At 35.5% G+C, this 13,123-nt stretch overlaps 1 protein-coding gene across 7 annotated transcripts in view; it reads right to left on the bottom strand.

Moving 5' to 3' along the window:
• LOC110449078 (DENN domain-containing protein 1B-like) overlaps positions 1 to 13,122 on the bottom strand; it is a 52,599-nt gene extending 39,477 nt beyond the window's left edge. For 5 of the 7 annotated variants that reach the window (XM_021495672.1, XM_021495676.1, XM_021495677.1 and 2 more), the window contains exons 1-11: positions 12,953 to 13,121; positions 9,468 to 9,532; positions 8,812 to 8,855; positions 6,433 to 6,488; positions 4,433 to 4,540; positions 4,143 to 4,302; positions 3,571 to 3,624; positions 2,685 to 2,746; positions 2,153 to 2,302; positions 1,771 to 1,816; positions 1,440 to 1,541 (exon numbers count right to left, since the gene is read on the bottom strand). In XM_021495672.1, the coding sequence (XP_021351347.1) occupies positions 1,440 to 1,541; positions 1,771 to 1,816; positions 2,153 to 2,302; positions 2,685 to 2,746; positions 3,571 to 3,624; positions 4,143 to 4,302; positions 4,433 to 4,540; positions 6,433 to 6,488; positions 8,812 to 8,855; positions 9,468 to 9,532; positions 12,953 to 12,969 (864 nt within the window). In that variant the 5' untranslated portion in view covers positions 12,970 to 13,121. Of the gene's footprint in view, positions 1 to 1,439; positions 1,542 to 1,770; positions 1,817 to 2,152; positions 2,303 to 2,684; positions 2,747 to 3,570; positions 3,625 to 4,142; positions 4,303 to 4,432; positions 4,541 to 6,432; positions 6,489 to 8,811; positions 8,856 to 9,467; positions 9,533 to 12,952 lie in introns of all 7 variants that reach the window. The other 2 variants (XM_021495675.1, XM_021495673.1) reach the window with 2 other exon arrangements.
• Between the last annotated feature and the right edge of the window lies 1 nt (position 13,123).

The raw sequence follows: 13,123 nt of genomic DNA, 5'->3' as shown, positions 1-13,123 counted from the left end.
CTATAACAGTTACTATAGACCATACTCACTATATCAGAGGGGAGATCCTCCAAGTCTTCATACTCAGATTGTAAGGTATTGTTGTGTATACCTACTATAACAGTTACTATAGACCATACTCACTATATCAGAGGGGAGATCCTCCAAGTCTTCATACTCAGATTGTAAGGTATTGTTGTGTATACCTACTATAACAGTTACTATAGACCATACTCACTATATCAGAGGGGAGATCCTCCAAGTCTTCATACTCAGATTGTACAGTATTGTTGTGTATACCTACTATAACAGTTACTATAGACCATACTCACTATATCAGAGGGGAGATCCTCCAAGTCTTCATACTCAGATTGTAAGGTATTGTTGTGTATACCTACTATAACAGTTACTATAGACCATACTCACTATATCAGAGGGGAGATCCTCCAAGTCTTCATACTCAGATTGTAAGGTATTGTTGTGTATACCTACTATAACAGTTACTATAGACCATACTCACTATATCAGAGGGGAGATCCTCCAAGTCTTCATACTCAGATTGTAAGGTATTGTTGTGTATACCTACTATAACAGTTACTATAGACCATACTCACTATATCAGAGGGGAGATCCTCCAAGTCTTCATACTCAGATTGTAAGGTATTGTTGTGTATACCTACTATAACAGTTACTATAGACCATACTCACTATATCAGAGGGGAGATCCTCCAAGTCTTCATACTCAGATTGTAAGGTATTGTTGTGTATACCTACTATAACAGTTACTATAGACCATACTCACTATATCAGAGGGGAGATCCTCCAAGTCTTCATACTCAGATTGTACAGTATTGTTGTGTATACCTACTATAACAGTTACTATAGACCATACTCACTATATCAGAGGGGAGATCCTCCAAGTCTTCATACTCAGATTGTAAGGTATTGTTGTGTATACCTACTATAACAGTTACTATAGACCATACTCACTATATCAGAGGGGAGATCCTCCAAGTCTTCATACTCAGATTGTAAGGTATTGTTGTGTATACCTACTATAACAGTTACTATAGACCATACTCACTATATCAGAGGGGAGATCCTCCAAGTCTTCATACTCAGATTGTAAGGTATTGTTGTGTATACCTACTATAACAGTTACTATAGACCATACTCACTATATCAGAGGGGAGATCCTCCAAGTCTTCATACTCAGATTGTAAGGTATTGTTGTGTATACCTACTATAACAGTTACTATAGACCATACTCACTATATCAGAGGGGAGATCCTCCAAGTCTTCATACTCAGATTGTAAGGTATTGTTGTGTATACCTACTATAACAGTTACTATAGACCATACTCACTATATCAGAGGGGAGATCCTCCAAGTCTTCATACTCAGATTGTACAGTATTGTTGTGTATACCTACTATAACAGTTACTATAGACCATACTCACTATATCAGAGGGGAGATCCTCCAAGTCTTCATACTCAGATTGTACAGTATTGTTGTCTACATCCACTATAATAGCATCGCCCAGTTCAGACATCTTCATTTTCTGAAGGAACATTAAAGATCATGTTGTTACTTTATCTATTATTTATTAATTCTACAAGTAATGAAAGAAACTTCTCATATTAGCTGTCACATACATCATTTTTATCATAAACAGCAGGTGTCATTTTTCGTGACTAGATTTAGACACATTTTAACAATTCAGATTTTTGGAACCATTCAAATAGAACAAAAACAGTAAAAGTCAGCCAGTCAGAGGTGGTGTATGTTACCTGTACTAGTGTGGCATGTACCCCTATCACATACGGCATTGGTGCACTGAAATATAAAACCAGGGAGCATTGCTAGATAGACATACATCACCAAGACAAAATGTACACTGGAAGATAGCATCCTGAACTGTACCATACACTCAACACTACTCTACAAACATTGGAAAATAATCCATGAATGTTAGATGGAAAATATAGATGTTTTTTAAAGACAAGTTAAAACAACTAATGTGCAGTTTGAATATACACTGTAGCAGGTATTCAAACTTGCTTATTTGAATTTATTTCACATAAGCAAATTTGAAAGAAGATTTGACTGTGATGTTGGTACAGAGACTTACTATATATAGACTTTGTATGGACTAGGACGACCTTAAGTTACCTGAGATAATCTAAAAGGTGAGCTGGAAGTATGGGGATAAACAGGTGCTGCCAGAACATAGGGTAGAGCAACGACACCGAGGCGTGGATACAGGCAGTCAGGCGCGACAGGCGACGAGACGTCACAATTATTCTTCTCTCATTCAGCATACTGCAATTTAAACAAACAGATGTTACCTTTACCTTTTAACTTTCAATATACCAAGTAGTTATACAGATTAATAGGTGAACCAGTTTGGCCATAGGAGAAAGATCTTACCTGGAAAACACAATCAAGATCTTACCTGGCAAACACAATCAAGATCTTACCTGGCAAACACAATCAAGATCTTATCTGGCAAAAACAATCAAGATCTTACCTGGCAAACACAATCAAGATCTTACCTGGCAAACACAATCAAGATATTACCTGGCAAACACTATCAAGATCTTATCTGACAAACACAATCAAGATCTTACCTGGCAAACACAATCAAAAATTACCTGGCAAACATCATCAAGATATTACCTGACAAACAAAATCAAGATCTTACCTGGCAAACACAATCATCATGTTGGCAGTGTCCATAGCATTGTAATACTCTGTTAGGTTTCTCTGAAAACAGAAAAATAGACATGGAAACAGTGCAGGTATTTCTAGTTTTTTGTTTAAAATGTTTTTCTACCACAAAACATGACTAACTGACTTGTCATTTAAGTGTAGTCAATCACCAGTCAAGGCTGTACATGTGTATAACATTTGAAAGTATGTTTGTTAATTTATTTACTTGTATTGTAGGTAAACCAGGGATGTACTGACATTTGAAGGTATACTTAGTAATTTATTAACTTGTATTGTAGGTAAACCAGGGCTCTACTGACATTTGCAGGTATACTTAGTAATTTATTTATTTGTATTGTAGGTAAACCAGGGCTCTACTGACATTTGCAGGTATACTTAGTAATTTATTTACTTGTATTGTAGGTAAACCAGGGATCTACTGACATTTGAAGGTATACTTAGTAATTTATTTATTTGTATTGTAGGTAAACCTGGGATGTACTGACATTTGAAGGTATACTTGGCAATTTATTTACTTGTATTGTAGGTAACCCCGGGATGTACTTACATTTGAAGGTATACTTAGCAATTTATTTACATGTATTGTAGGTAAACCAGGGATGTACGAAAATTTGAAGGTATACTTAGTAATTTATTTACTTGTATTGTAGGTAAACCTGGGATGTACTGACATTTGAAGTTATACTTAGTAATTTATTTACTTGTATTGTGGGTAAACCAGGGATGTACTGACATTTGAAGGTGTACTTGGCAATTTATTTACTTGTATTGTAGGTAAGCCAGGGATGTACTTACATTTGAAGGTATACTTGGCAATTTATTTACTTGTATTGTAGGTAAACCAGGGATGTACTTACATTTGAAGGTATACTTGGCAATTTATTTACTTCTGGGGCAGTGAAGTTCAACATCTGTATATGAAAGAAATCTCATTTAGGTTGTTGCAATGGTTACTGAAGCATTGAACTGCTTTCAGTTTGCATTCATATTGCCTATGAAATCCAACTGAAAGCAGTTCAATACTTATATTATAATTTACCAATTTGTTTGGAATCTGTTCAGCTCATAGACAATTCAATTACACTTATTGTTATTCAGCATTTAGTTCAAATAATGCATGTATCGTGTCTGCTTGTTCAATGAATAGAACAGCCATCGCCCAGGGAGGGTCAATGGTATCCAATGTAACAATTATCACTTCCTAATGATGATGACGTCAACAATCGGTCCATGTCATTCATAGCCTATATGAATGCCAACTTAATTTGGTAGGATTATATAGTGTCAGCCATGAGATTGTAAGTATATTTACATGGTTTCTACATGTGAAGGAAACATGAACATGGTTGCTAGGACACATTTACATTGCTGCCAGAAAACATTTCCATTTTTATATGTAAAAGATGGGTAAATTACTATGGTAACATACATCTTGGTTGGCTGCTATGGTAACAGGAACACCAGGCGCTGGCACATCCTGGACATAGGCAGCTCTCAGAAAGGAAGTCATATCTCTCTCGTAGTTGTGGTTCAACATCTCTGCCAACTGGTTCAGCAGATTGTAAAAGATCTCGAACCAGGGGAAGTAACTGTAAAATAACATCAGGTAAATCAAATGTGTAAAGCTGTTTTCGGTAATAGCAATTGTAAAACGTAATATGCTAAAAATACATAATGTAATAATGATAATGGTTACAACTGAATACTCAGTAAACTTACCTGACAATACACAGACATGTTTGGGCCCCCGTTGCGTGACGACAAAAGACAAACTTGAGTGTACTATCTATCTCTGTAAGTACGAATGTGAAGTGGTCCACCGTAGTCCTGTAAAGGGTGACAACACATAGTTAGCGGGGTCTAATGATTAGTTACATAATAAACGATGACCGGTGCAATGTATTGGATATCTACCTTGATATGCTTTTGAATGTCTATTTTTATGCATAAGAGTTCTAATGTTTATAGCGGGAATGGGTCAAAATATATAGCAAAGATGAGGTAAAATAATTACAGGATAAACAAATAAATAGAAATAAATTACTAATATTCACTGAAATAAATCTGATGAAAATTACATTAAATAAATCAATTTTCACAAATACAACTAATATTCAAATTAAATTCTTTAAAACAAAAAACATGACTGTTTGCCTGAATTGTTGGTTACATAAAACAAAACTGATCATATTTACAAGAAAACTTTTGATGAAAAATAGAAGACCAGTTAAAAAGAAAACAAATTCAAAAATATTTCTTAAAAGAAAGATAATTTATACAAAACATAATAGCATTTTTTGATATCTGATAAATTAACATATTACAAGTTTACATTTATTTGATTAAATACTGATTTAAAATGAAAATAAAATACAAACTTAAATAAAGATAAAAGAAATGAGGCAGAAGAGCAGTGACTGACTATGATTATTAGCAGATGTATATATATACATTGAAATTCAGAAAAGTCTTTATCACTTGAAGACTTATGGTGTTAGTACACTACACTAAAAGCCAAACTAAAATCTTTCCTTGATAATGGTATAGGTAATGGTTTTATTGACAGACACTGACTATATCAACACGTAGTTAATCTCTATATATTTGTCACACATTCAGAAGCTTATAACAGATCTGGTATATATACAAGTACAGGCTGAAGTTTCTGTCAGAGACAGATGGCTGTGTAGCTGGTACAGAAGCCAGAGATCTTGTCACCATTACTATATTCCACCAATCATGACAATATCAGGCCAGGGTCACTCTATAAATTAGCGGCATAGGAAAAGAGACATGTTTCGAATTCTCAGATCAAGAGTCTGAGTATTTGAATCTATACAGTACCACCAAGTGTGGATTTATCAAACTTGTATTACCTCAAAAAGAACTGGAGCACATATTTCCTTAATGTTTAATAAACTTCATATGATATTATATATATATATGTAACAAGATCATAGATATCAGCTTCTCCCTCTAACAGTATATATATAATGTGTTCCAGTACCAACAAACTCCAGCTACTTTGGGAGTCAGCCATTAATTTGTTTGAAAACATCAAACCAACATGTAAATAGATATCATCACAGTCTACAATGTTCAATGCTTTGGTGCTTTCTGTCCAATAAAATGTATAAATTACTGGCATTGGTGTAATTTGTATAAAGTTAAATTTGACTGCCAATAAAATATGACAATAATCCGAGTAAGACCTGGCACTGATATTTTACCTCTGATGAATGTTATAAATATTGCAGAGCGCTCTTGTCAAACAAGAAAAAAAATCTGAAAGATTATTTGTATTTGGTTTCTGAACACACTCATGGTAAAATCACCTAGTATCGTGTAAGAGCTTATCTATTCCCGTTTTAACCTTAACAACTCACAGAATAAGTTTAGGGGTAACAATTTCTGATGTTACCCTCATAAATGATTCTGAGCTACCAGTAATTAGATTAAATGATAGCTACCACTCAGCATTGAAGACTGTGACAATTGACTGATCTGAGCCCAGTCTCAAAACACTATATTTCTTCTTTTCCAAATTAACTTATTGATTTCACGGAAATTTGTTGGGGTTTATTTGGGTAACTTTCCAGGAAAAGAAGAGATATAATGATGTTGAGATAAGGCCGGTGAGACACACAGAAATAACTAGAGACAGACAGGTGTACCACCGAGACAGTCAAAGCTGGTGGCACGCAGCTCAGAAAACTTACGTGTACCTTTCAGTGTCGCATGGAAACGCAAATTTGGGAACAGACTTAAGAACTTCCTGTACAAAAAAGTTTAAAGTGTTAACAAGTATGTTCAACATTTAACAGGAAACACTATAAATACATCAGCTAAACTTAATCTCAGTTTGTACCTGCTGGTCGGTCAAGTTCCTCTCAAACTCTACAGTGTGCTCATCACTAAACAGGGGAGATCTCCCCAGTCACTCTGAGCACTGTTTTTCTACTTGTGACAATTTGGAAGTTATAGACTTGACTATAGTTCTTTAAAATATGATTTACACATAGTAAACATTATAAAAGTCAGTAACAGACAAAATAGAGAGAAGAGCCTCATTAAAGGCTGTATCAACATACAGTAATTAATATTAACTTCAATTTAATGGAAGCCTGGATCTGCCTTCTTGAAGATAACATAAATGTTTTGAAATAATCAAGATATGTATTCCCTTCACTGAGTATTCATCTAAATCATACTTGCCAACTCTCCCTATTTAGCAGGGAGACTCCCGATTTTGGACTCTAAAATTTCGTATTTTCAACCAGTGAATTTGCTAAACTATTCCTATATTCTAATTAGATCTAATAATTTCATTGAAAGAAAAATTCAAAATATGTAATTTTAAAGGGTTCTCTTGTCTCTTGTATACACACATTTTGTTTATGTTTTAAATTTGAGCAGAATCTCCCCATGGACATTTCCAAAGGTTGATAAGTATGCTAAATAGTGATAATGTTATTGCAATGTAAATTGTATGTAATAAAACTGAGAGAAGGCTAAGATATGCTGATTTTAGCCTAATACAATTGCATTAAGCAATAGCAAAGTTGTTAAAATGAACAGTTATCTTCAAGCTGTACAAATAACCTCCTTTTTTAAGAGGTATCTTTTACTGTTTTATGCAAAAGCTCCCTTTTCAAAGAGTTTTTTGTTTTGGCTTATAATGTACAAGTTGCCTCCCTTCCTAAAGGAATTAAATCAAAATAATTACCAAACCTAAACTTCAGTGTATAAACTTGTCTTCAAATAAACCTAAAGTTATATGCATAAAAATCCTCAATTGGCCCTATGCTAGTTTAAAAAAAAGTTACAAGGGTGTTAGATGCTAAAAAAAAATCAAGAATGCAACCTCTATCCTTTATAGACCTATAATCTATAGAGGAAGACATCTGTTTAATAGGGAAGCAAGTCTTACTATTGGGAGAGTTAGCTGCCCTCTCTAAAAGGCGAATCAACTCAATTCGTAATTTGCTTAAGCATAAAATTGAAAAGTAAAAGTTATGCTTTATGTCCAAAAATTATAATTAAGCCTATGGCAATGTGACCATAGTAATTTACCCATACATACATGTATGCAAGACCACACACTTGTGTTTTTCTAACAAATCAGAAAGCACAAGTTTATTGTGCGGATGAATATATTCAAGAGTGCGCGGAGCTCACAAGTTAATATATACGTCCGCACAATGAATGAGTGCTTTCTGATTCGTTAAAAAAACACAAGTGTGTGGTCTTGCTTTTATTACATACCTTCCGTATTTGGTAGAGATCAATACAAAGATTTTATAAACTTTGATATTTTTTGCAAATACCGCGAACTTTTAAGTTCACCATTCAATTCCCATAAAAAGTAGTTCCGGCTAGTAGGCAAATACAACATTCCGTATTGCACATGTGCAATACAGAGCGTTTTATTACATGGTCTGAAAATTGCTTTTACATGTATTACTATAACAAGATTTAACAGGTATGTGATAAAACCCTGTCCTGAACTCGTCACATGACACAATGGTTATACAGGTGTTAATTAAATGGTGTCACCTGTCCACCCACCTGTATATACTACATTATAGATATCACATCTATTCCAAGTACACTTTGTTGACCTATCATTATTGCTTGATGATTTCCAACTAATTCTGTTGACTAAACAAATGTTAAAACAATTCAAAGTACATCAGTACTGTATTACACATTAATACATCACATAAACACAGGGCTACATGTACTTTTTTGAATATGCCTGAGATAACATTAGCCAATTACAGCATGTCCCATAGGGTGGTTGGCTGGTGCGGTGGATAGCGCACTTGCCTTTCACCAAGGCAGCCAGGGTTTGATTCCCTGATCGGAGGTGAAAAAGGTATAAGGTCACCTGCCCGACCATGTGGATTCTCACCGGGTACTCCGGTTTCCTCCCACTCTAAGACCCCATGTGCGCTAACATTCGGGCCAACAAGATAGGTTGAAATAATTTGTTTCATAATTGTTGTAAGATAAATAAAGTTTATATTACAAGTACATCTATATTTATATATGCCCCCTCGCTGTCCCTAACAGAACCCTAATGATGATGTACTTACCTCATCACTGTAGTCCCTTGGGTAATTTTGTATTAAAAAAGGCTCTGTAATGATAACATTAGGAGGCATTATTGTCATAATAAAATTTATACTATTATAGATTTATATGATATAGAGTTAAACACTGTAATAGATTATAGATTTATATGATATAGAGTTATACACTGTAATAAATCTCGATGGAGGTTTTGCCAGCAATGTAGTGTTACAACATGGCAAGCTGTGACTGGGATCAATCAGTAGTGATCACACATTATCTGTCTGGTATCTCTTCCGCACAAAATCTGTCATTACAACTCATTGATTTAAATGATACTTTTTTGCATTAATTGTTTTAAACAAACAAATCCTACTTTGCATAAATGAAAAGAAAAGTCCCTTATGAACAGACCACAAACTTACAGAGTTTATAATTCATTGTATTTACTGGAATCAAACAATGAATTGTGTTACATCAACAAAAACTATTAACTAATTTTGAAGTTGAAAAAATTACGAGAATATGAGGTAATATTTCCTGTATAAAAACCATTGAAACATGATACCAGATGCTAAAATGTATGTACAAACAGAACAGGATAGAAATAATCTTGCGCTGAGATTTCCTTGTAAGGCTGATATACAAACACCTCTATTGATCTACCAGAGTTACATACCTTCATGTTCTCCATTGGCTTTTCCTATTTCCATGAAAACTTCATAGATTTTCTCTGGATTCTCTCTGAATTAGAAATGGAGAAAAACATTGTTGAAAACATGACTTTCTACAACACAGAACAACGACAATAATTGGTAGGTAACCATGTGTATTAAAGGCAGTCATTGAATAGGACACTTCAAAGATAGAGTAGTAACTACCCGTAGTAATTTATATAATGGTTCCTAAATACTGAGCAACAGATGACTGGCCGTGTGGTGATGAGGATAGAGTAGTTACTACCCGTAGTAATGGTTCCTAAATACTGAGCAACAGATGACTGGCCGTGTGGTGATGAGGATAGAGTAGTAACTACCCGTAGTAATGGTTCCTAAATACTGAGCAACAGATGACTGGCCGTGTGGTGATGAGGATAGAGTAGTTACTACCCGTAGTAATGGTTCCTAAATACTGAGCAACAGATGACTGGCCGTGTGGTGATGAGGATAGAGTAGTTACTACCCGTAGTAATGGTTCCTAAATACTGAGCAACAGATGACTGGCCGTGTGGTGATGAGGATAGAGTAGTTACTACCCGTAGTAATGGTTCCTAAATACTGAGCAACAGATGACTGGCCGTGTGGTGATGAGGATAGAGTAGTTACTACCCGTAGTAATGGTTCCTAAATACTGAGCAACAGATGACTGGCCGTGTGGTGATGAGGATAGAGTAGTTACTACCCGTAGTAATGGTTCCTAAATACTGAGCAACAGATGACTGGCCGTGTGGTGATGAGGATAGAGTAGTTACTACCCGTAGTAATGGTTCCTAAATACTGAGCAACAGATGACTGGCCGTGTGGTGATGAGGATAGAGTAGTTACTACCCGTAGTAATGGTTCCTAAATACTGAGCAACAGATGACTGGCCGTGTGGTGATGAGGATAGAGTAGTTACTACCCGTAGTAATGGTTCCTAAATACTGAGCAACAGATGACTGGCCGTGTGGTGATGAGGATAGAGTAGTTACTACCCGTAGTAATGGTTCCTAAATACTGAGCAACAGATGACTGGCCGTGTGGTGATGAGGATAGAGTAGTAACTACCCGTAGTAATGGTTCCTAAATACTGAGCAACAGATGACTGGCCGTGTGGTGATGAGGATAGGACATACAACATAAGTACACACTTCAGTCACTGAGAATCTTTTGGAGCTTATAAATAAAATATCAAATTTTTGAAGAAAAACATGTTTAGTCCAGTTTTAAAAGTACAATTTCATAAATAGAGGTATAGTTTATTTTCAAATAAAATAACAGATACATGGACAACTCAGTGATTAAAATGAGATGATGATGTTTGGATATTGCATTCATAATCTCAAAAACAAGGGAGACTATTAGGTACTGTGGGATAGCTTATAGTTATAATGAAGATTTAACATATTCAGGCCAAGATATTCAGTTTCTTATCCAGGAAATTGTATGTATGGTCATAATAATTTGTAAAATGGTTCCATTCACCTCAGACATTTTAAAGAATTTAATATAATCTGTAATTTCATTGTATGCAATGCAATAAAATCCTATTACTATAAGTTCATGTAATTCATAAACAAGCCATTCGGATTGATGTGTCTCGCCTATGCCCCGCTTTGACCATCAATGCACATATCAGAGAAACTAACTTAAAAGCAAAATCTTAATGTTGATGGAGATGCTGACAAAGTCAATGGACCATAAAAGGTAGGCCGCATCCAGCATTTGATGCATGGGTTGAGATGTAACTACCTTAAACGCAACAACTCAATGTTGACGCCGTCGCCATAAAAGCAACCCCTTATTTTTGCATCCACTTCATGGCACCAAGACAAAAAGGCCTAACACATTAACTTTAACTTTTGTTCATCCGTAAACCGATGCAATCGTTTAAAACCAATGCCCTTTAACTGTAGGTGACTATTTACATTCATTTTCTAGGTTTTAATATTAAATCAACATTCACAAATCACATCCACATTATTCTTGTTTAAAATGTCATCAGCAATAGCTGGCAATTAATCCTACCTGGTTTGGCAACACAGGGCTATATTTGTGTCATTATATTGACTATCAAAATTTTCATTGTGTGCCCATTTTCACCATGACACAAACATTATCATCAGACAGTTTGTATTTTATTGTGTGTGATTCACATGTCGTTGCTGTGGTGGATACTTGGCGAGATTTGGTCAGCAACAAGTTGTATATGACTCAATAGAATGACTGTCACTTTACGTGTTATCAATGTAATAGAACTGGACTGGTATGGGTATACAGCGACATGTAGGTAGCTCAATTGGTAGAGTATCTCACTATCTGACTAGACTATGAAGGATTCCGCGTTCAAATCCTGGTCCGGCTATGCATTTTTCTGTCTTCTGTTACAGTAGTGACTGTGGCCAATCCTCTTTTCAAAAACTGAGTGTCAAGGCAAGGGGATTACCAAGTCTGGGTTATAAATAATGATGTCTTCAGGGAAAAGACTTTGAAAAAGGAGGGAGGATGTAGCAGAACTGAACTGGGTCTATCACCGGCAACCAGGTAAGCTCAATCAGTAGAAGGTTAGGGTCTGTCTTGAGTTTGGAAGGTCTCAGGTTCATCATCTGGTCATGCGTTTTTTCTCTCTCCTATTACCTCTATATACTCATCAGGGACCATGGGGCCATTGACCCCTCAAAGCTGAAATTGATCGAACCCTCCATGTTCTATTTTTCTTTTAATTTTACATATCATGGCCCTTTTAATTTCAATATTGACTAAAAATTGCTAAAAATGTCCCACTACTCTCAAATTCCTGGATTTCCCCCGATACTAACTTGACAAATATCATTTTCTACTGAATATGACCAAATGAAGCACCTCTTTCTGTCATAAACTTTTTGTAAGTTATGCTGTCATGGAAAGTATCAACATTGGTGTGCCTGCGTTGTCCAATCCATCTGTTGAAATGAACCTAGTACATGATGACACAAACACTGATTCAAAACCAGTAACCTGTATAAGTCCATAATTACATCTATTCAATTGACTATTAATCAGTTAACTACAGTTAGGCTCTGTTGCGATTTCATAACAAATGAGTAAGATTTTATTATCACAACCAAATGGATATTCATGTTTTGCTTATCAAAGATATGTATCATGTATGGGAAAGGAAAATGTGAAAGCAAACATATTTTATAATTTTAACAGAATGCATCCGGCCCCTGCTATGACCAGATAATAAAGATTGTCTAAAATTACGGTGATTACGACTAGCAGGTGTTATTTGCACTCATACACCACATGGCTAACGCGTCTGTCTACAGACAGTCTGTGACATTTGTCATTACACTAACAATGGCATGTTCTGCAAGACTGCGGATAGCGCCTCCAGATATGACATTTGGGAAAGGGGTGTTGACAAAGTCAAGAAATTTTCGGCTTATTGGGAACACTTTCGAGGGTAATCGACAACAAATACCTGATTCTAGAACCCATATTTCCACACACTGGTTCTAACAAATAATCTTGAATCCCTGCCTCGTCCAATTAACGTCATGTTCTGTAATATATAGTCAATTTCTTCTTTGCATTATTTCTATTTGACAGGAAGTAACGTCGTGTCGGCCATTTTGTCACTCGTTCTTTCTCG

This window comes from Mizuhopecten yessoensis, unplaced genomic scaffold (genome assembly GCF_002113885.1).
Source record: "Mizuhopecten yessoensis strain PY_sf001 unplaced genomic scaffold, ASM211388v2 scaffold4481, whole genome shotgun sequence".
NCBI lineage: Eukaryota > Metazoa > Mollusca > Bivalvia > Pectinida > Pectinidae > Mizuhopecten > Mizuhopecten yessoensis.
Note: the sequence above shows the minus strand (reverse complement) of the source record. Positions and strands in the feature narration are given on the sequence as shown.